Source organism: Lepidochelys kempii, chromosome 7, assembly GCF_965140265.1.
Source record: "Lepidochelys kempii isolate rLepKem1 chromosome 7, rLepKem1.hap2, whole genome shotgun sequence".
Taxonomy (NCBI): domain Eukaryota; kingdom Metazoa; phylum Chordata; order Testudines; family Cheloniidae; genus Lepidochelys; species Lepidochelys kempii.
In genome coordinates this window covers 37,811,602-37,832,395 of record NC_133262.1, presented here as the reverse complement: position 1 = coordinate 37,832,395, position 20,794 = coordinate 37,811,602, and the positions used below count along the sequence as shown (strand labels likewise).

Sequence of the window (20,794 nt, the reverse complement as noted above, 5' to 3'; positions counted from 1 at the left end):
TACTATCTGTCACAGAGTGAGCAATCTGTAAGGCCCATGTACTGGACATCAGTTACTACTGCTGTACTGGATTTGTGGAGGTGAGTGAACAGTTAAAGTCTGTTCTTACACACAGTTCTTCCTAATTCAACATTTCCTGGCTCTTTTCAGTTTATTGTAACCTGCATATTGAAAAGTCTGGGGCTGGGGATTGTTTTATTTCCTTGTGACTATGTGTTAAGAAATAAAAGAAAAGTAATTTTTCATGCACATTTCTAAAAGGCAGATCATTTACCAAAATGACTACACCAGTTCTTTCTCAAGTGAACACGTAATTTGGAAATATTTTCAAAAGCCTGTTATTTACCTGAGAGACCAGAATATCCCATATGAAGTAAAATGAAGCTTATGAAGCTATTAAAATGTGCATAATATATATTTAATGGGCTGGAAATGTAAATTTGCATTTCAACAGATGCTGTTCTTCAAATGAATCCATATTTTTCCTATTATTCCACAATTGTTTTCAAAACTCATATTAGGAAATAAAGATCCTTCAGTAACAGTGCTTTTCCTGGATAGCTTCCAAAGCACTTTACAAAGGTGGATAAATAACATTTTCCACATCTGTAAAATGGGGATACTGAGGCACACAGTTGCAGTGACTTAGCCAAGGTCATACACTGAGTGAGTGGGAGAGCACAAACAGAATTCAGATGTTTTTATTCCTAGTCCAGCATCCTGTCTGTTAGATTATGGTGCCTATAAATAATAAATTGGAAAGGTGTCAAGCATGTGGCATCCTTGAGAAAGTCCATGGGGGAAAGTGTGTTGACCTTGCATAACAGCCAGTTGCTGTTTTACTTATTCCAAGCATCCAAATTCAACCACAAATCATTTGTTTAAAATATACAATGTTGGCTCAAGAGAATCATGCACCCACTGCAAGAATTGATGCAATCTGTCTGAAATCTTGCAAAGGGTTGTGTTAATAGTTTGTAATCCCAAGACTTCCCATTAATAGACATTACTGACATCAGTTATCATGTGATAACCATGCCATTAATATGTGTTGTAACAGCTCATTTCTCAAACTCTAAGGTCTGCCAATCGGTACCAGGTCATTTAAGGTCATGCTACCAACCCATACATTAACACATAGGAATGCTCCCTTCTTTTGGACAATATTTTCTTTTAGTCCCACCTGATTTATATCTGGCCATTTCAAATGAGCTGCTGATTGCTAAATAGCTGAATCATAGTTTTATGAATTCATTTTAATACTTCAGTCACAGAACAATACTACAGCTTTCAGAGTGCACTTTTATTAGCTGATCATACATAGAGGGCACAACCCTGTTTCTAGCAGCTCCTGAAACCTGTTTCCCATATTAACCCTTTCTTGGGTGTCACATACAGTCAGCAACACTAGACTTCACGTTCTTTAAGAGTCCATGCTTAACATGTGCACATTCAATGGATAAAGCAACATCAGTTAGAAATGTAGTGAAGAAATAGTCTGAAACTCCTAACAGACTGAATGACATATTGAACAGCAACGTTTCCAACTATTTAGAGCGGCTCATTAGGTGATCTTTCTATGCTCTCATCTTTGTAAGGGGCAGCCACATTCCAACTCTTCCTAAATAATAATTATAGCGTTAATTGAAAAGCCTGAACTTGCTCTTGTCTTGATAATAGCATTTACTCAATTTTAATAGCATCTGAATGCCACTGTGCATTCTACTTTTATTATCCATCTTTTTATCTTTAAGCAAAAACCTGGGCAGTGCATGTTGTATAATTCCCTGTATTCAACAGACATCCCAACTTCTGAAGGCCATGATTTAATATTGCACGGACATCTCTTCCTTCTGCCTGCATGGGACTTTATAGGAAATAAGGAATTAAATTATTTAACTGTCTGCATATTTTTTTAATGTTTGTAATTACAATAGGTGCCTATTGTTTTAAATATGTTGAGCTAACTCTTCCTCTCAGTTACTTCAGTGCAAAACCATTATACTCAGTGGGGCTGGATTATTATCAGAGGATTGAATTTGATCTAATGATCATTGAGACTTGGCCAGACTCTAAGCTGGTGTATATCAGCCATCACTAGAGCTATGGCAAAATATAGTAGCTGAGGATCTGGCCTTTTGAATTTAAATGGAGTTTTTCTAAGAGTATTTATATTACCTAAACCAAGGTTCTTCAGCTCTTCCTGTACTTGTGTGCTCTAAACCCAAGAACAAATTGCTACTTAAAAATGCATTTCACTAAGCTTTACAGTTTACCATCATGAAAATAGTGAGTACATGGTATGAGGTTGTTCTTGGCAGCATAGATGGCATTTTAATGGACCTTAATCATGTTGAGAGCCAGAATGTAATAGTTTACTATTTAATAATAAAGGAACGTACAGAAAGAATACTGTACTGAAACGCTTTGATACAAGAATATTGATGAGCATAATTTCAAGTGTATCTTAACATTTTTATTCTCGTTACATCAGGTTGTATGAAATATATTTGGACCAAACCTTTGTGCCTCACGGTTTGTTTTGTAGCCATCAAACTATTTTTACTTAAAGAAAAGGAGTACTTGTGGCACCTTAGAGACTAACCAATTTATTTGAGCATGAGCTTTCGTGAGCTACAGCTCACTTCATCTGATGAAGTGAGCTGTAGCTCACGAAAGCTCATGCTCAAATAAATTGGTTAGTCTCTAAGGTGCCACAAGTACTCCTTTTCTTTTTGCGAATACAGACTAACACGGCTGTTCCTCTGAAACCTATTTTTACTTAAAAGCCTGCAGGAAGGATGCAAACAATGATCCTCCAAAATGTGCCCAGATTTTTAATATACTTTGAATCTACTCTGAAAAGTGACAATGCAAAAAAAGAGAATAAAAGCATTCTCAGGCTCCATGTTTATTATCTCTAAGTGATTTTTCATAACGAGGGCCCAACTCTGCAAACATTTATGCAGATGCACATCTTTAGTCACATATGTGGTAACAATGAGTTGGGTGGGGCTTCTTGTAAGAAGTGCATTAGTGTTTGCAGGATCAGTGCCTAAAAATGCTCCATTTACAATAATAATAATAATAATTGGCATCCCAGAAATTCAACCTGTGTTCTGAATACCAAGGTAGGATCTTTCCATCTTACACATTATCACAAGTTCTAAAGGTTCTGGAGACCAAATTAATTCCTTAAGTACACCCACACAACACCATTATCTTCAGGATATGCCTTCAATGACCCCTGTGCAAACCTGTTGCTTTCAGTGGGTTTGTGCAGATGTAGCTGATTGGAACTTAGTAAACAACTCTGTTTGCTGCACAGGATGGAGTGGAATCTGTACATGTGTCGGCTCTACAGTCAGAGCAGGAGTGAAAGGCAATAGATAAACATTCTGACTACCATCAGTAGATATGACTCTGAATATACACAAGGGAGAGATCTGTTGGGTAAGAAGGTGCCACCTTTGCACCACCATTTTCCAGAGTACAGCTGTGGTTTAAGATCTATAGATCTGGACTAAAAATAATACATCATGAGGTCAGCCAGGAATCTCCAGGTACTTCTCAAAAAGTAATTTAGCATCCCAACATTCCTGTGAGATAGCCAGTGTGATAGACGTGTAGCTGCTCTATAGTAATTTATGAATACTCAGTGTTATCCTGGTTATTGGGAATGTTCACTGCATGAATATGTGGGTTTAGTACTAGAGGGTTTGTCAGGAAAAATGAGCAAGAAGCAAAATATGCCACCCCTCAGTAAAAACTATGGGGGTGATACAAGTCAGTGCTAGACAAGAAAAAAAATGGAAACGCAAGATCAAAAGGACTATTGCAGTTTAAAAAGTGACTCTCTCAAGAGAGCTGGAGATAATTGTTAAACATGTTCAGAGAAAACCTGACTGACACAGACACCCACTGGGATATCTAAAGAAGATAGTCCTGCCTAGGTTATTATCAGGGAATGGTAGGCCTTAGGTAAGAGAGACATGCCTGTAGGCTATTTGTTGTTTTAAAAATCTTTTCCTCTTACGCTTTGATTTTAAGAAAGGTGTCTGCTCTCTATATACACCACTGGTTACAGAATCCCACAGACACAGAACCGCATGTGCCAAACCCAATTGTTCCTGCTAAGTAAACACAGTTGACACCAGGGTACTGTCTAAGGGTGGGAGAGCTGCAGAATTCCTCTCTGGGAGAGGTAAAGGCAAAAAGCCTGTCTGCTGAGGGGGGCCATTCAAAGAGACCAGGAAGGTGAGAGAAGTGCAGCTAGGCCTGTGACTGTGACAGACAGCTATTATTAGACTCATTTACAAATGAGTAAACTGAGGCATAAAGAAATTAATCGATTTCTCCCCTCTGCCCTCCTCCAAAAGGTTCTGAGCAAGTAAGTGGCAGTCAAGATTAACATGCAGAAGTCCTGATATTTAGTTCCCTGTTCTAACCAATATTATTCCTCCAGTAACTGCAACTAAACCTCTAATCATTGTGATTAAAATCGTATACTGACATTTGGGCTTTGAGTTAAAAATTTAAAAAATAAATTTTTTAGTTCTATCAGAAGCGCGTAATTGGTAAAGAAGAGCTCCCTTAAATCCTCAATGTATTTAGCCCTCCCTCCTTCTATGGAGCCACCTTTTCCTTTAAGCCTCAGTAAGTTGTTTCGCAGCATATAAAACAGAACAAGTTTTACAATAGCATATACTAATGTCTACTGTAGCGTATCATGCATATAAAAATAGTTTTAATGTGTAACCATTTAATTCCTTTTGGCAAGATAAATGTGTGGTGATAGAGATATTTTGTAAATAATATACTTATTCAGCACTTGAGTCAGAGCAGATTATAAAAGAAAATGGCATGTGAAGTAAACTTGTTTTTGCTGTACAGTAAGGCGTACTGAGTGTAAATAGATTTTTTTATTCTGAATTTAAAGGTGAATTCAAAGACTTTTTACTTGAGTTCAGTGTTCTGTTTTTCTTCCACAGTAGCAAATGACAACTGCATGTCCCGCATGGCATTAGGTGTTTGTGAGGTCATTAGGTGTTACATGGGGGAAATGAGTATGTGATTTCAACTCTCTTGTTTTTTTATATATATATAAATTGCATGAATTTGCCATATAAATCTACAATTATATTCTGTTAGTTTGGGATCTCCTATAGTTTCTACAATATACCTTTACCTTTAAATAAATTGATTACTATCATGTTTTTATGTATTTGCAGTACTTAATGCCCAAAGACTCAAGAAGGATTGAGGCTCCATTACACATTTGAAAACATGGTCCCTTCCCTGACGAGCATATAATCTAAACTAAAGCCATGTCTATGCTAGGCATGCTTTACATATATACTATTACTGACAAAGCACTCCTAGTGTGGATGTAGTTACACTGACAACGCTGTGCTTTGTAGCAGGATAGCAAAATGACTCCATGATGACTGAAACAAGTGATACTGTTAAAAGCACAATTTCACTGATATAAGTGTCTCGGGGTTTCTCTCAGCTTGGTTATGTCAGTCAGGGATCGTCCCACATAGTTACACCAGCAAGAGTCTGTAGTGTAGACTAGCCTGATGCAACAAACGGGTGTTACCCTCATTCACCCCCTCCAATTGTTTTGTAACAGTGGGAGGAATGCATATTAGCTATATAACAATTAGCATATTTCAAGTCAGAGGAAGTTTTTAAGAAATAAACGAGAAATTAGTTATATCAGTAATCCTTGCTGGTCATTGACCAAGCCATTCTCAATTGTCAATTTACCATAAGAATCCTGCTAGAAGTGAGTTTTGGGGAGGGATTTGAAGAAACACAGGGTAGTAGCCCTATTGATTCATTTGGGGAGGATGTTCCATGCGTAAAGGGTGGCATGGAAAAGAGAACAAAGATGCTTGTGGGAGATATGGGCAAGCGGATGATGGAAGCCAGCACTGCTGGTGGAATAGAAGGCAATGCAATAGGATCCAGATTTTTGGTAAAATGAAGGTGGGCTAAATTGTGGAGGGCCTTAATTGTAAGGACAATAAATTTGTATCTCTTCAATGGAGAAGGAGAATCAGGGTGGTATGGTCATTACAATGGGTCAGGAAAACAATCTTACCAGCTGTGTTTTGATTGGACCTGAGGATGGAAAGATGGGTGTTAGGAAGGCCACAGCGGAGCTTGTAGTGGTCAAGACTGGAGATCATAAAGGTGTGATGTCCTTGCATGATTGTGGTCCACCAACTGTAATGGAAACCCGCATATATAAGGGTAGAGTTTCGGTCTAGGGTCTCAATTATGTCCTGAAAGCCATATGCACACACAACTGAAAGTGGAATAAATGTGCCGTGGAGACTTTTGTCTTCCAGGATATTATCATCCCCCACACAGTTAATTGGGTCAGGGAGAGGGAGTGGAGAGGAGAGAGGCAGACATTAGATTACATGTAAATCTGTCCATGCTATCCAAAAGAGGCATGATTTGACAGGAAGTTTTATCCCACTGTTCCAGTTATTCCAATATATTTGTTTGAAACAAGTATACCTGGAGCAAATTTAGCAAGTGTAAGTGTTCCAGAATTTTCCGCTCTAAACAACATATACATGAGCCTCCTCAGAGGCATATTTATCAGAAAGCTAAGTAGTCCCATGTGATTTTTTTACAAACCTTTCAGCTAAGCTCCAGATGCATAAGCCAGCACCCAGAAACATTTTACAGATTTGGGAGCAGATTTGTGGGACTTGCTCTGTGTGAACCAATGAATGGAGTACACTGATTCACAGATGTAGTTTTTCCATCTGTGACAGATTCTAGGTGATCTTCATTTAATAAGCAATTCAAGCTGTGAATGTTTCAGAATAAACAGAATGGAAATCATTTATACAAAATATGTTAGATATTGAAAAAAATGATCTAATCTATTTTAGATCAGTAAATTATACAGTTAGGGCTGTTTTCAGAGTAGTAGCCGTGTTAGTCTGTATTCGCAAAAAGAAAAAGAGTACTTGTGGTACCTTAGAGACTAACAAATTTATTTGAGCATAAGCTTTTGTGAGCTACAGCTCACTTCATCGGATGCATTCAGTGGAAAATACAGTGGGGAGATTTATATACATAGAGAACATGAAACAATGGGTGTTACCATACATACTATAACAAGAGTGATCACTTCGGGTGAGCTATTACCAGCAGGAGAGTGGGCTGTGTGATTTTTGTTGTTGTTGCTTGCTATTGTCAGTAAAAGAGTGGGGTGAGGAGCAAGCATTATGCACTATACAAATATGTATAATTAGATGTGGCAGAATTTGATTTTTTTATAATTTCAACAGCTAATATTCATGTTCATTTTAACTTTTTTTAGTTTTTACTGATTTTTTTCAATGTTCATAGTGGAGGGAAATCATGGGGGATCAGATACTTGGGGGGCTGGACAATAACTATTTAATGACAGTAAACATTGAGATTCAAAAAATTAAAACTTTATAACTTAAAACACAAATTGTCGACATCACTGTCAAAATATACAAAGTAAATATCCTTAAATCAAATTATAATAAATTCTTAAGTAGCATTTTTCTTACTTTGCCTATCTGTAAATTTTGACTATTATTATCAGTTTGTGTGTATATGGTGAAATCGACATTTACCAATAAAAATCTAGTTCTTCCAAGCCTATGTATAATCTTGCAGGGACATGCTAAATCTTGTAGGAACATTCTGTTTATATTCACTTTGTACATTTGTATTTACTCTAATACAGATCTGAAAGACAGTACAAATAACCAGCAGTCACGTGGCTGTTAATCAGATTCTTCCTTTGTGACATGACATTTTATCAGATCATTAATCAGCACAGTAGATTTCATAACACAGTGCATTGCAGTGACTGGACTGTCAGCATTCAAATGCAGCCCCACACACTGTTTGACTGAATGTCTCTGTTTTAAATTTATGCAGGAAGGGTCTGAGCAAGAGAACTTTAGCTTGGTGTAATTTTATCCTGTGTGAGAATAAGCATGCAAAAACACAATCTCAGAATAACATAGCCTTCAGGAATGCAGCAGCATTTATCAGTCAGGTGCACTGAAGTATGCCAGTCTTGGAAAGGGTTAACAGTTTGGAAAGCTATCATTTTCAAATTGAAATACATCCTCTGAGATTTGGAGCACCTCTGAATTAGTGTGCTGCTTAAAAAAGGCCCTGCACTATAGATTTACAAATTCCTCCCAAGTCCTATCTCTACTACCTTTTTTGGATTCCAGTGCAAGGGTCTCTTCCATGGCTTCAGAAAGGAGGAGGGGCAGGATTTGCCCCATAGTTCAGATATAAACCTACTTTTATGAGTTATTTTATTTTTTATTTTTTTAAACAAAGAGCACAAAATCGAAACATTCCAAAGTCTCATCTGGACTACAGTTACAACAGTCTCTAAAAAAGAAAAGGAGTACTAGTGGCACCTTAGAGACTAACCAATTTATTTGAGCATAATGAAGTGATAATCAAGGTGGGCCATTTCCAGCAGTTAACAGGAACGTCCGAGGAGCAGTGGGGGGGGGGGTGTGGGGGGGGAAATAAACATGGGGAAATAGTTTTACTTTGTGTATTGACACATCCACTCCCATAGTGTGGCTGATGTGTGAGCTGTAGCTCACGAAAGCTTATGCTCAAATAAATTCACCATCATAGGGCCTAATTACATCAGCCACACTACCAGAGGCTCGTTCACCTGCACATCTACCAATGTGATATATTCCATCATGTGCCAGCAATGCCCCTCTGCCATGTACATTGGGCAAACCGGACAGTCTCAAAGTAAAAGAATAAATGGACACAAATCAGATGTCAAGAATTATAACATTCATAAACTAGTCCGAGAACACTTCAGTCTCTCTGATCACTTGATCTCAGACCTAAAGGTCACAATATTACAACAAAAAGACTTCAAAAACAGACTCCAACGAGAGACTGCTGAATTGGAATTAATTTGCAAACTGGATACAATTAACTTAGGCTTGAATAGAGACTGGGAGTGGATGTGTCATTACACAAAGTAAAACTATTTCCCCATGTTTATTTTTCCCCCACCTCCCACTGCTCCTCGGACGTTCCTGTTAACTGCTGGAAATGGCCTACCTTGATTATTACTACAAAAGGTTTTCTCCCCCGCCCCTGCTCTCCTGCTGGTAATAGTTCATCTTAAGTGATCACTCTCCTTACAGTGTGTATGACAACACCCATTTTTTCATGTTCTGTGTGTATATAAATCTCCTCACTGTATTTTCCACTGAATGCATCCGATGAAGTGAGCTGTAGCTCACGAAAATCTTATGCTCAAATAAATTGGTTAGTCTCTAAGGTGCCACTAGTACTCCTTTTCTTTTTTAGAGACTGTTGTAACTGTAGTCCAGATGAGTACTCCTAGTACTCCTTCTCTTTTTGCGAATACAGACTAACACCGCTGCTACTCTGAAAACAGTCTCTAAGGTGCCACAAGTACTCCTTTTCTTTTTGCGGATATGGACTAACATGGCTGAAACCATGTTACAACCATGTTAGGGAACCCAGTTACCACCTGCTTGTGTCCTAATCATGTTAAAGCAAGATCAAAGCATGTTATAACCATATTAAGAGAACCAGACTACTTATCATGACTTGGTCTGGCCTTCAGTGGCAAAACCATCCCATTTTTTTAAGATGGTTAGGACAAAACCATGCTGTAACTTGATCCTCTAACATGGCTGTCATTTTACGGAGACAAGGCCTAAATGGATGTAAGTACTACTGAGACAAGATGGATGAGGTCATATCATTTATAGAACCAACTTCTGGTGGTAAGAGAGACACGCTTTCAAGCTTACACAGAGCTCTTCTTCAGACCTGAAGTTGGTCCAATAAAAGATATTTATCTCACCCACCCTGCCTCGCTAATATCCAGGGACCAACATGGCTACCACAACACAGCATACAACAATGTAATGGATTGCTGTAAGAAGTGTAAAGCTCTTTGAAAACCACTTGCCTTCCCTCCCTGTTCCCCTAGAGGACTCTAGTACAGCCGGCCACAACAGCTAGAGGAAGCCCATATGTATAGAGACACAGAATCAGAAAGCAGCCCACCAACCCCAAGCATCACTTCTCTGCTCTTGTGACATTCAGCTCAGTCGCAAAAACACACCAAGCCTGGTCCTATGGATCCATCAATGGGCACTCCCCAGGCATGAGCAACATCTAACTCTCTGCTGAGTAGAGCTGAGCCACCAGGGGAGGGAGATGCCCAGCAGGTAAGGGAGGGGACAAAAAAGAATTTAAAAATTAAAAATCTTAGTTTAAAAAAAGACCAGAGAGGTAATGAGATCATGGGAGAAAAAGCAATGATGAAGAAGCAGAAGTGGGTAGGAGGCCCAGCCACCAATCCATTATAAGGGTACTTCCACTGGTTTATGAGAGGCAGTTGTTTTCCTTTGCCTCTTCATAAATTTATTTAAAATAAAGAATATTTCCTAGTATAGGCCATGGCGTATGGGTTTTTTTCTGATAAAATTAAATTTTGAAAAAAGCAAGAGGAATCTTAAGCTGCTGACATGTAAAACTCAACAAAGGAGCTGCAAACCTTTTCCTGTTATTAAATAAACGGAAAGTAAATATTACAAATTGGGACATATTTCATAAGAGGATGTTTTTTTAAGGCAATATACTTTTGGCAGCAAATTAATTTTTTGCTTTATTTCAGTTTTAAAAATGTGATGATTTAGGGATTTATCCTGATCTGGTTATTATTCTGTCCTTTAGAAAGTTAAGACACATGATCCCAGAGCAGTATTTAGGATAAATCTTAAATCCACACATATTTCAGAAATATATGGACCCTGATACAGAAGTCCCATTGAAGTCAACAGAATTATTAATGTGCTTAAAGTGTAAGTGCCTTGATGAATCAGGCCATGATGAGGTTATGTGGGGTAACACCCACTTGTCATCTTGTATGGTGAAAACATACAGACAAACTTTATGATTTAAAAAAGGTCCTTATTCTGACCCTCTATTATAAACCAGGCAAAAGGCATGGAGTCAAATTCAACCCTGGAGTGAGTACAACTTCAGTGGGAGTTATAGCCACTATGCCAGGGCTGAATTTGGCCCCAGCAGCTCAGTCTTACAATGCTCAGGTGCATATCATCCTCTGACGCCTATTTTACCTTACATTTAATAAAACGGCAAATGCTAAGCAAAGCAGAAGGGGAACAGTAATTGAAAATGAAGTTTTCAGTTCTAGGTCAAACCTATGAATGCAGCCCAGGATAGATTGTAATCTGAAATCATTACTACACTTCAAATCTTTGGAATTGGCCAGTGTCTGAAGTTAGTTGGTGGCCTCAGTCCAGTTCTGAGGTGTCCCTATGATGGGGTATACCAGCCCCGCATTGGTGAGGCGAGGGTTAAAAGAGCTGCTGTGGGCTCAAGAGGCCATGCCCCCTTGCCTCTGCAGGGCATGCTCCCAGAGGAAGGGAGCATTTAAAAGGGAAGGACACCACTCAATCTGGACTGACTGAGGAGGAGAGCAGTCACATGCAGCTGCCTCCTGCCAGGAAGTTGCCAGGACAGAGGCTCATAGCCAAGCTGCTGGAAGCCCGTCAAGCGGAAGCTAAGGGTGACAACTCACTGTGGCCAGCAGAACAGACACTGGAGATGGATCAGAGGGGAACACAGGAGGGACCCCAAGTCCAACCAAAGATGACACTGGAGGGACTGGAACAAGGGTAGGAAGTAACCCGGGGAGTGCGCTTGAGGGTATCAGGCCCTGAGACCTGTGCAAGGGTTACTTTTTCGAAGATCCCTGGTTTGAAACCCAGTGGAGTAGGTGGACCCAGGTTCCTCTACCCCCAAACTATAGCCACTAGGCCAAGCGACCTTTGGACTCTTGCACTGGGTCTCATTATCCTGAATCATAGCTGCTGAGCAAGGCATCCTCTGGACTCTCACCAGGGGGCCACACTACCCTGAACTGTAACTGCCAGGTAAATTGACCCTTGGACTCTTGCCATTAGGCATTATGTCTTGGAGTATTGCCATTAGGCAGTACTGCCAGCCTGGAGCACACAGCCAACCCCCAACAGTCGCAATCACAAAAACATCACCACAGAGGACATTAATTGGTACCCATGTTAGCAGTATCACCAGATAGGCCTAGGACTTAATGGGAGTATTACTAACTTGCTCAATCCTGATCTATGATGAGGCAAATCAGCAGTTTTGGAGAAATTTTGCTGCCAGAGAGGTCAGATTAGATTATCACAATGGTCCTTTCTGGCCTTGGAATCTATTAATCTATGCCTGTTCTGCAGATAATAGAAGATCTGTCACCTTTCATGAGCTCTAAATACATTATTTTGGCAGGAGATGGGAACATGCTTTAAAAGGGAGTAGTAAATGTTGTAATTTTCACTCCCCTTAAGGCCCCTTTGCACTGCTAGAACAATGAAAAGGAGCCTCAGTGGAAATGAGAATCAGACCCAAAAACGTGTGCATGCAGGCCCAATTTTAGAATTGTGAGTGCAAAAGCATGTGTGCTCAATTACCATGATTACATGCATGCTAGTATAATTATTCTTCCCATTACCAATCAAACAGTCAAATGACCAGCCAAATGTTACACACCAATATTAGAAGCTAGCTGCGATGTCTGAAGTATGTGCTTAACCATTGTGCATGAGAGTTATAAAAACGTGTGCCAGAGTTGTGGAAATGTGCTCACTGAAATGAACGCAAAAGGAACTACATTGGGAAAAATTAGAGGCAAAACTGAAGCCATTTTGTAAATTTAGCACCAAAACTATAATTTCCAATTTCCCACTATTTTTTTCTTGCTCTTTAATACTGTATGTGTGCCATCTGATGGAGAATCATAAGAAGAGTGAATATAATCAGTGAGTTAATATTGGGCAGTGGCTCTCAACCTTTCCAGACTACTGTATCCCTTTCAGGAGTCTGATTTGTCTTGTATACCCCCAAGTTTCTCCTCACTTTAAAGTACTTGATTACAAAATCAGACATAAAAATACAGAAGTGTCATAGCACACTATTACTGAAAAATTGCTTACTTTCTTATTTTTACCATATAATTATAAAATAAATCCATTGGAATATAAATATGGTACTTACATTTCAGTGTATAATATATAGAGCAGTATAAACAAGTCTTTGTCTGTATGAAATTTTAGTTTGTATTGACTTTGCTAGTGCTTTTAATGCAGTCTTTTGTAAAACTAGGCGAATATCTAGATGAGTTCTTGTACCCCCGGAAGACCTGTGCGTACCACCTGGGGGATGCATACCCCTAGTTGAAAACCACTGATATTAGGTACTTGAAGAGTGTGTCAGTCAAAAAGTTTCCTTTTGTAAATTTAGCATCATAAATATAATAAAAATGGAGCTATTTTTGGCTGTTGTGTTGAATCATGTGCAATTTTACACCAAAAGCCTGACAAACCCATTCGTGGGGAAAAAACCCAGTAAGCTGAAAAAATTTGTTTACTTTTTTCAATAGACTAGGGAAGTTCTACATGCTCTGCAGGAGCCTACTGTATTCTTTTAAGGTGTTATGGCTGAAATTTGCTGGAATGTGGACATCTAGTGGATGCAACTAATTATTACAATCTCCCTTGTTCTAGGAGAGATGATAAAAAAAAAAAAAAAAAAATTAAATGGAAATGTATGGGTTGCCTTGCTGGTGACCTGGTCTCCTATTCACTGGACCAGCAGCAAATTCGATGATTGAAGGCAACACACCCCATTCGGGAAACTAATGAAGGAGAAACACTAAATGATCTACAAAGGGATTAGTTTACTCCTCTGTCAAAAAGAGTGGATCTGCCACTGGGCCTCTAGTGCAGGCTATCCTTTGTGGTACCAAGTGCCCTCAACTCCTTTTGATATAAAAGGACTTGAAGTCATTTAGAAACTTGTGGGTTGGGGCCTTAGGTGTGTTTGAATGAGGAGAAGGGGAATGGGAACTCAGTGCTCTAACAGGGAAACTAGAACTCATGAAAATTAAAGCTTACACATTTGTATAATGTATAAGGCTGTGTAATGTAGCTGGATGGCTAGTATATACGGTGAAAACATAATTGTATATGCATCATGATGGTTATGGTAATATCATGGGATGCCAGTGAGAGTTCTGCATGTAGATGGGAGGCAGTGAATGATCCTTAACAGTTCCTCACCTATGTGCTTGCAATATCTGGGAACACAAGGCTATTGCCAAGTCTGAAATAAATTCTGTAATTACACATTCATTTTTGATACATCCTATTCTAATACTATTCACCTCACGTTCCTTCATTTTTGAGGGCTCCAGGATTTCTCATATTGTGGGATTTCTCACAAGGTTGACACTTGGCCGATATATGACTGGCTTCTCTCCTTGTTTTTTTTTTTTTTTTTTCTCTTGTGAAAACCAGTTGAAGCTAAGCAGCAGCCAACTTTGATTTATGTCTTTAATAAACTAAATTCAGATACCACATATTAATAAAAGTTAAAAGTATTCCCTAGATGTTTTTTAAAGTTTCCAAAAACAGTCCCATATCTCAGTCAAAGTTAACGTAACCAGAATTTCCATGGGAATTTCTGTCAGTTCAGGGTAGTTGGAACTGGCTAATGTAAATAACCACAACCCTGCCTCCACCCACTGACTATATTGCCTGATAACAGAGGGCTGAGTTTTTATTTTGAAAAGGTGTTAAAGAAGTATGACATTTTGGTGTGGACTACAGCTAATATTTGATAAGAAAACTTTGAGATGAGTTTGTGAAAGCTAGAGACTAAACTAAACTTCAGTTTGTTATTAAACTAAATGTTGTGGAATCTTAGTTTTTCTTTTGTATGCAATCCAAAATGAATTAAAAGCTCTACTGGAATACATTGTTCGCTTATAATGTTATGACTCACATCCCTGAGAAAGAGGAAATGCTACATGTGCAAAGTTTTACAGAAGTTTATACCAGGCTGAGTTTCTATTTCTTCTAATAAGCCCTAAGAATGTGAAATAGTTACCGAAGGGTAGATGCTTCTCCTGGTTTAAAGGTAACTTGTAGCAGTGTTGCAAGTGGGAGTTCTGAAGCCAATGGGTATCTTTGATATATGCTTATTTTCATATTACTACAGATATGCCAAACCTGTGGGGAAAAAATGCAGAAATTGGGCTTGGTTTTGGCTTAATTGGCTTGTGAGTTGCTTGTTGGCTAGTTTTGGACTTGTAACTTGTTGCTGCTTTTTTTCTATTGGCTCCTGGCAAGCGGGGGGGGGAGGGAGGGGGGTAAGGGAGGGGAGAGTCAGGGGTGCACAGCAGGCCCACCACAGTCCCACACTGCAGGCCTGGGCGATCTAGTCAGAGTGTTGAGGTTCTTAGGGATTGGCTTGTTTTAGCCTTGTTTTGAAATGGGATTGGCTTGATTTTTGGCTTATTGTGAAAGTCAGGGTGCTTATTTACTGCATGAAAGTTGGCAACTGTGTATTGCTTCCCAGAATGCTGTAGTTCACAGATGAGGCTGATGGTTGAGATCAGAGAGTGAACAAAAAAGTTTCACCATGTTTCTAGGTAAACAATTGCTTTCTGTATACTGTGGAAGAAATGAACAAGGTATTTTTTGGCATTAGCCTATCTGATAAATTTCAGAGTAGCAGCCATGTTAGTCTGTGTTTCCCCCCCCCCCCCCAAAATGCATCCGATGAAGTGAGCTGTAGCTCTCGAAAGCTTATGCTCAAATAAATGTTAGTCTCTAAGGTGCCACAAGTCCTCCTTTTTTTCTCGCCTATCTGATAAGCGAATCAAAGTTCACAGTAGCTTAACTGAACTCTGTGCAGAAGCATATGTAAAGTGGGTCTCCACAGAAGGAAGCAGTTGTATAGAAAATGTCCCTGGAAGAGATTTTTGTTTGGTTTTATTCGCAAGTTATTTCTCTGAAAAAAGCAACCGGTCAATAAATACTGTACCAACAGACACGGGCCAGCTTGCGCCAGCCCTCTAGGTGTTACTGCAACAGCGCTGAGCCTCAGCCACGTCACACGTGGGCGGGTGGACATGAGGAGAGGCGTTACCCGACCGAGCCGCTTCGCCTTTCCTACCCGAACGCTGCTCTGGGCGCAGCCAGGTTCTGTGGGAGCGGGGCAGAAGGGGGGCGAGGGATTTGGGGTTGCCCCAGGGCCCGCCCCGCCGTGAGATGGGGTGATAAGGCCCCTTCCCCCAACCTGTGGGGCGGACCGACGAAGGCTCCTCCTCACCCCCCACATTTGGCAGCGCCCGGCCCACTGGGCGCGGCCCCTTTGTAATTTGGGGGGTGGTCTCTCGGCCTGCCTTTCAGCTTCCTCCGTTCCCAGAGCCAGTCAAGTGCGCATGCGCGGAAGCTAGCGTTAACTACTTCCAAGCTCGCTCCCCCACTTGTGCGCGCGAGAAGAAACGGGGGCCTGAGAGAGGCTGGGCTTAAGTCTAAGAGGTCGCGGGGCTCCCTCGCGCCGCTAGTCGGTTTGTTTTGCGACGTCGTCGCTGTTTTACGGCCCCGTGGTTGCTATGGTAACGGAAGGGCGCCTAGTCTAGAAGAACAGGCTGTTGTGGCGTTGGGGAGCCCGTGACACGGCTCAGCCTCAGCCACCGCCATAGGGGGGCCGGCGAGAGTCACTCCGCGCCTCAGAGTAGGTGTATGGCCTGCACGCATGGCGGACACAGGGCTAGAACATCAGACCTCGAGCCTCCCTTGGTGGCGCCCAGCACCTCCGCTGTGCCCCGCTCTGTGGCGAGGAGACCGCCTGATGATGCCTGTATGCGCAGTATGGTGATGCTGCTGATGTCCCAGTGTAACAGTGACTGGACCTTGCACTGACATGGCCTGTCCCCTCTGCGTTCGTTATTTGCGTGCTGCCGTAAACATACCCTGTGATAAGTAGGGAAAGGCAGTACCTGATTCCCAGAGCCTGGCACAGGGTGGTGCTATGCAAAGAAGATGTTAAAAGGCTGGGGGGAGAGGACACGTCTGGTCTGGTTGTGATTTTACATCTACTTTGCACGGGCCTAAGTTAGACAGGGTGCCCAATAGTAGAGAATAAGGCAGTGTGTGTTACAAATGTTATCTAGCTGGTTATTTGGTTTACTGGTCTCCCACAGGAAGAACAGAGCACTTTTTAAAAAAAGGTTTGGCTATGCCTTCCCATCTTTTTGGTTATGTGTGCTATATTGTTGATGGGTTTGTGGCAGTAGGCATGTCTTTAATAATAACAGTCAACATAGAAATGCCCTCCCTGTTACCTTGTCTACACTACTGAGATGTAGACAACAGCCTCTGATTTGCCACCAGTGACACCACTGTTGATTGCCCATTTGTCAAATTTTTGAAGAGTACTATTGTGCTATTTCCTATACCACTACTTATGCATGGAAGGAGCTTTTCTGGTTTAAAAAAAAAAAATCTCCAAAGCACCACATTGTTCTTTTTAAAAAGCTCTTTAAAATCCTTTCACCCCTGTCATGATGCCTACAAAACACTTAACAATAGTTAAGCAGCATGCTGGGACTGGTGCTCATTGTAACTGTTTCATAGTAGCAGGTGTGTTAGTCTGTATCCGCAAAAAGAAAAGGAGTACTTGTTTGTTAGTCTCTAAGGTGCCACAAGTACTCCTTTTCATTGTAATTGTCTTACTGTTACCTTGTGCTACCCTGTCTGTCGTATCCACCTGTTGTATCTCCTCTTAAACTTCGATTGTAAACTCTTTTCAATAGGGACTGGTTCTTTGCTGTATGTTTGTACAATGGATAGCACAATGGGACCTAGCCTTTAGGTCCAGCTGCAATACAGAAAATGAGAATAACTTGTTAAAGAAATAATTCTTGGTGTATCGTGTAGTGATTAGAGAATGGGAGTTGGGAGACCTGGGTTTTATTGCTGATTTGCAATGCCAAAAATGATGTCCAGGTAAGTAAAATAAACCAGCTTCTAAAATATTAAAAATGTCTCTTTCTGCTCTTTGTCTTTACCTTATTATTGTATAGGGAAAATTACTATTGGGAAATGGCAGAAACAGTTTTCCATGCCCCAAGAAGGAAAAGAAGAGTGTTTGAGTCATATGATTCGCCATTCCCTATTCCTGCCTCCCAGGAAGACATCTGTGGGAAGGATTTCAAGATATACCAGGCTGAAGTTATTAACAACAATGTAATTGTGAGGAACCCCGAAGACATAGAACAGCTGTATAGCAAGGTGACATTCCATGGTTGAATTCTCTATGTTCAATGCATGCTATTTGTGGTATCGCTAACGTTCTCCGTACACAACGTTCTCTAGCGTAGTTTGATCTGTGTTCCATATGAAATTTATAAGCATTTTATTGCTAACCTGAAAAAAAAAATTTTTAGAGCAAAATGGTAATACAGCATCAGAAGTCATAAAACTAGCAATAAAGATAATTCTTTATTCCTAATGCCCAATGATAAGGTCAATAATAAGGTAATAGAATAATAAGGTCAATAGGATTTATAGTAATTGAATATCATTCAAGGACTTTCCTGTTCTTGGAACCTCACTTAGTAATCAGTATAAAAATAATATATTCTAAAAATTATTAATAGCATCTTGATTAAAAAACTATTAAAGTTTTATGCTTATGCAAATGTTTAGGATTAATAAAGAAAACATTTATTTAATCTCAACTCTATGTGCCTAATATTGGATTAATTGTTAATTGTTAGAGGTTAAATAACAAACCTTAGATCAGTCAGGAAACTTAAGCTGGCGCAGAATGCAGCGGCATGGCCATTACATGGCTGCACATATCACTGGTACTCCGTGATATGCTGTGAATACCTTTTGGCTTCTGAATTGAATTTAAGGTGCTGGGTTTGATGCATAAAGCCACAAATCATTTGGCACCTCACTACTTGAAAGATCGCCTCTATCCTTGTGTCATAATACCACAGATGAAATTGGCAGTGGCACTCAAGCTGACTACCTCTCAGTTTAAAAGAGAAGGCGCTGGTGGTAGTGCATTCTCTGTGAGGGGACACTAAGCTTTGCAACAGATTTTCACTCCTGTTTTGAAATAGCCCATATCTATTGACCTTCGCAGCATACTGCAAGACGTTTACATGGGCTGCTGCAGAGGTGGGCCTTTGAGAGAATTCGCATGCTTTGGGGTGCGTGAGTTTGGTGGTTGATCTAATGGTGTTTTTGTAATTTATGATAGGGGCATCTAGATCTTTGGATAGATATTCCTTTCTATTTTCTGTATCAATAATTCTGATCAACTTTTTTTTCCCTGCACCTGCAGGGCTATTTTGGAAAAGGTATCCTTTCGAGAAGCAGACCAGAATACAATATTTCAGACCCTTTATTGGTTGCTAAGTGGCAAGGTAAATCATACTACTTTCCACTCTCTTGACAGTTTTAGTAATATCCACTTGGTTTGTCCTAATTATTAATTGCAGATCCATGCATGTAGATCGTTGCATTGCCAAAACACTTGTAAATAACATTTTCTCTTTTAATGCAGATGTCAAGATAAACATGCCCATACTCTCATCAAAAAAGTAAGTGCAACTTTCCTACTTCATCCTAAGTTTGTACAGTAACAGTCCATTCTGCTTCATGTTTTAGCCCAATGGTTCCCAAACTGGCTTGTAAAAAGGCTGATTCTCATAGTTTTGTTTCTCTTCCTTGTTTCCAGTTCCTAAATCCTATTGAAGACAGATAAAATATTAGATAACATTCCTAGCATTGTTTTTTCCATGTAGCTATTGGGAGTTTTGCTTGAGTAAGCAGTGCGGGTTAGAGCCAAGAGTGTATTCACTATAATATGAGCAACTGATTCATGATTATGTGAATGTAGAAGGAAACCTTTATACTTCTGCAACAAAAAAAGGGGGACTATTCTGGGGCTGTTTTTAATAGTTTTCCTATTTGCTTATTAGGCTCATTCAGAGGGGGCAGAAATAGTCTTTAACACTTAATACAATTGTAATGTTTTACATAAAATTTTAATCTGACATAGCATGATCTTTTTCCTGAGTTTGCCTGCATGATGACTTCAGATTTAGTATTTTTGTTTATTATGCAAGAAATAAGTTATGGAATTGGTGGGGTGTTTTGTTTTAAATTCAACCAACTAGTTTAAGAAACAACCAGTGGGGGGCATAAATTAGTTGCTATATTGTTTTTCATACCCACAGGATTACAAAATGTAGTCTTTTTTATAATAACCATTTCAATTTAAAGTAAACACATGTCAAATGCTGCTTTCACCCACTTCCTAATATCAGATGTATGCTACTGCAGAAATGCATCATAATTACACTACCACAAAATAAATTAATAAATGGTATTAACCACTTCAGGTGTCAATAGCAATAGTAAAAAGAGTACTTGTGGTACCTTAGAGACTAACAAATTTATTTGAGATTAACCTTTCATGAGCTACAGCTCACTTCATCGGATGCATTCAGTGGAAAATACAGTAGGGACATTTATATACACAGAGAACATGAAACAATGGGTGTTACCATACACACTGTAAGGAGAGTGATCAGGTAAGGTGAGCTATTACCAGCAGGAGAGTGGGGGGGAGGGAGGGGGGGACGGGACGGGAAGGGGACCTTTTGTAGTGATAATCAAGGTGGGCCATTTCCAGCAGTTGACAAGAATGTCTGAGGAACAGTTGCTGGGGGTGGGGAGGAATAAACATGGTGAAATAGTGACATCCACATTATTGCAGGATATACAGCATGCTTCAAAGCATTTTATTCATCTGACTAAAATGCTATGCA

General features: G+C 39.9%; 1 protein-coding gene across 12 annotated transcripts in view; it reads left to right on the top strand.

The window, feature by feature from the left end:
* Positions 1–4,972: 4,972 nt before the first annotated feature.
* TSEN2 (tRNA splicing endonuclease subunit 2) overlaps positions 4,973–20,794 on the top strand; it is a 49,722-nt gene continuing 33,900 nt past the window's right edge. For 3 of the 12 annotated variants that reach the window (XR_012159867.1, XM_073352251.1, XM_073352250.1), the window contains exons 1-4: positions 11,549–11,747; positions 18,029–18,236; positions 19,303–19,384; positions 19,525–19,561. Coding sequence is in view for 11 of the 12 variants with exons in the window: in XM_073352251.1 (XP_073208352.1) it covers positions 11,557–11,747; positions 18,029–18,236; positions 19,303–19,384; positions 19,525–19,561 (518 nt within the window). In the remaining variant the exon portion in view is untranslated. Of the gene's footprint in view, positions 5,067–11,548; positions 11,748–15,040; positions 15,073–16,016; positions 17,174–18,028; positions 18,237–19,302; positions 19,385–19,524; positions 19,562–20,794 lie in introns of those variants that run through there. The other 9 variants (XM_073352258.1, XM_073352257.1, XM_073352249.1 and 6 more) reach the window with 9 other exon arrangements.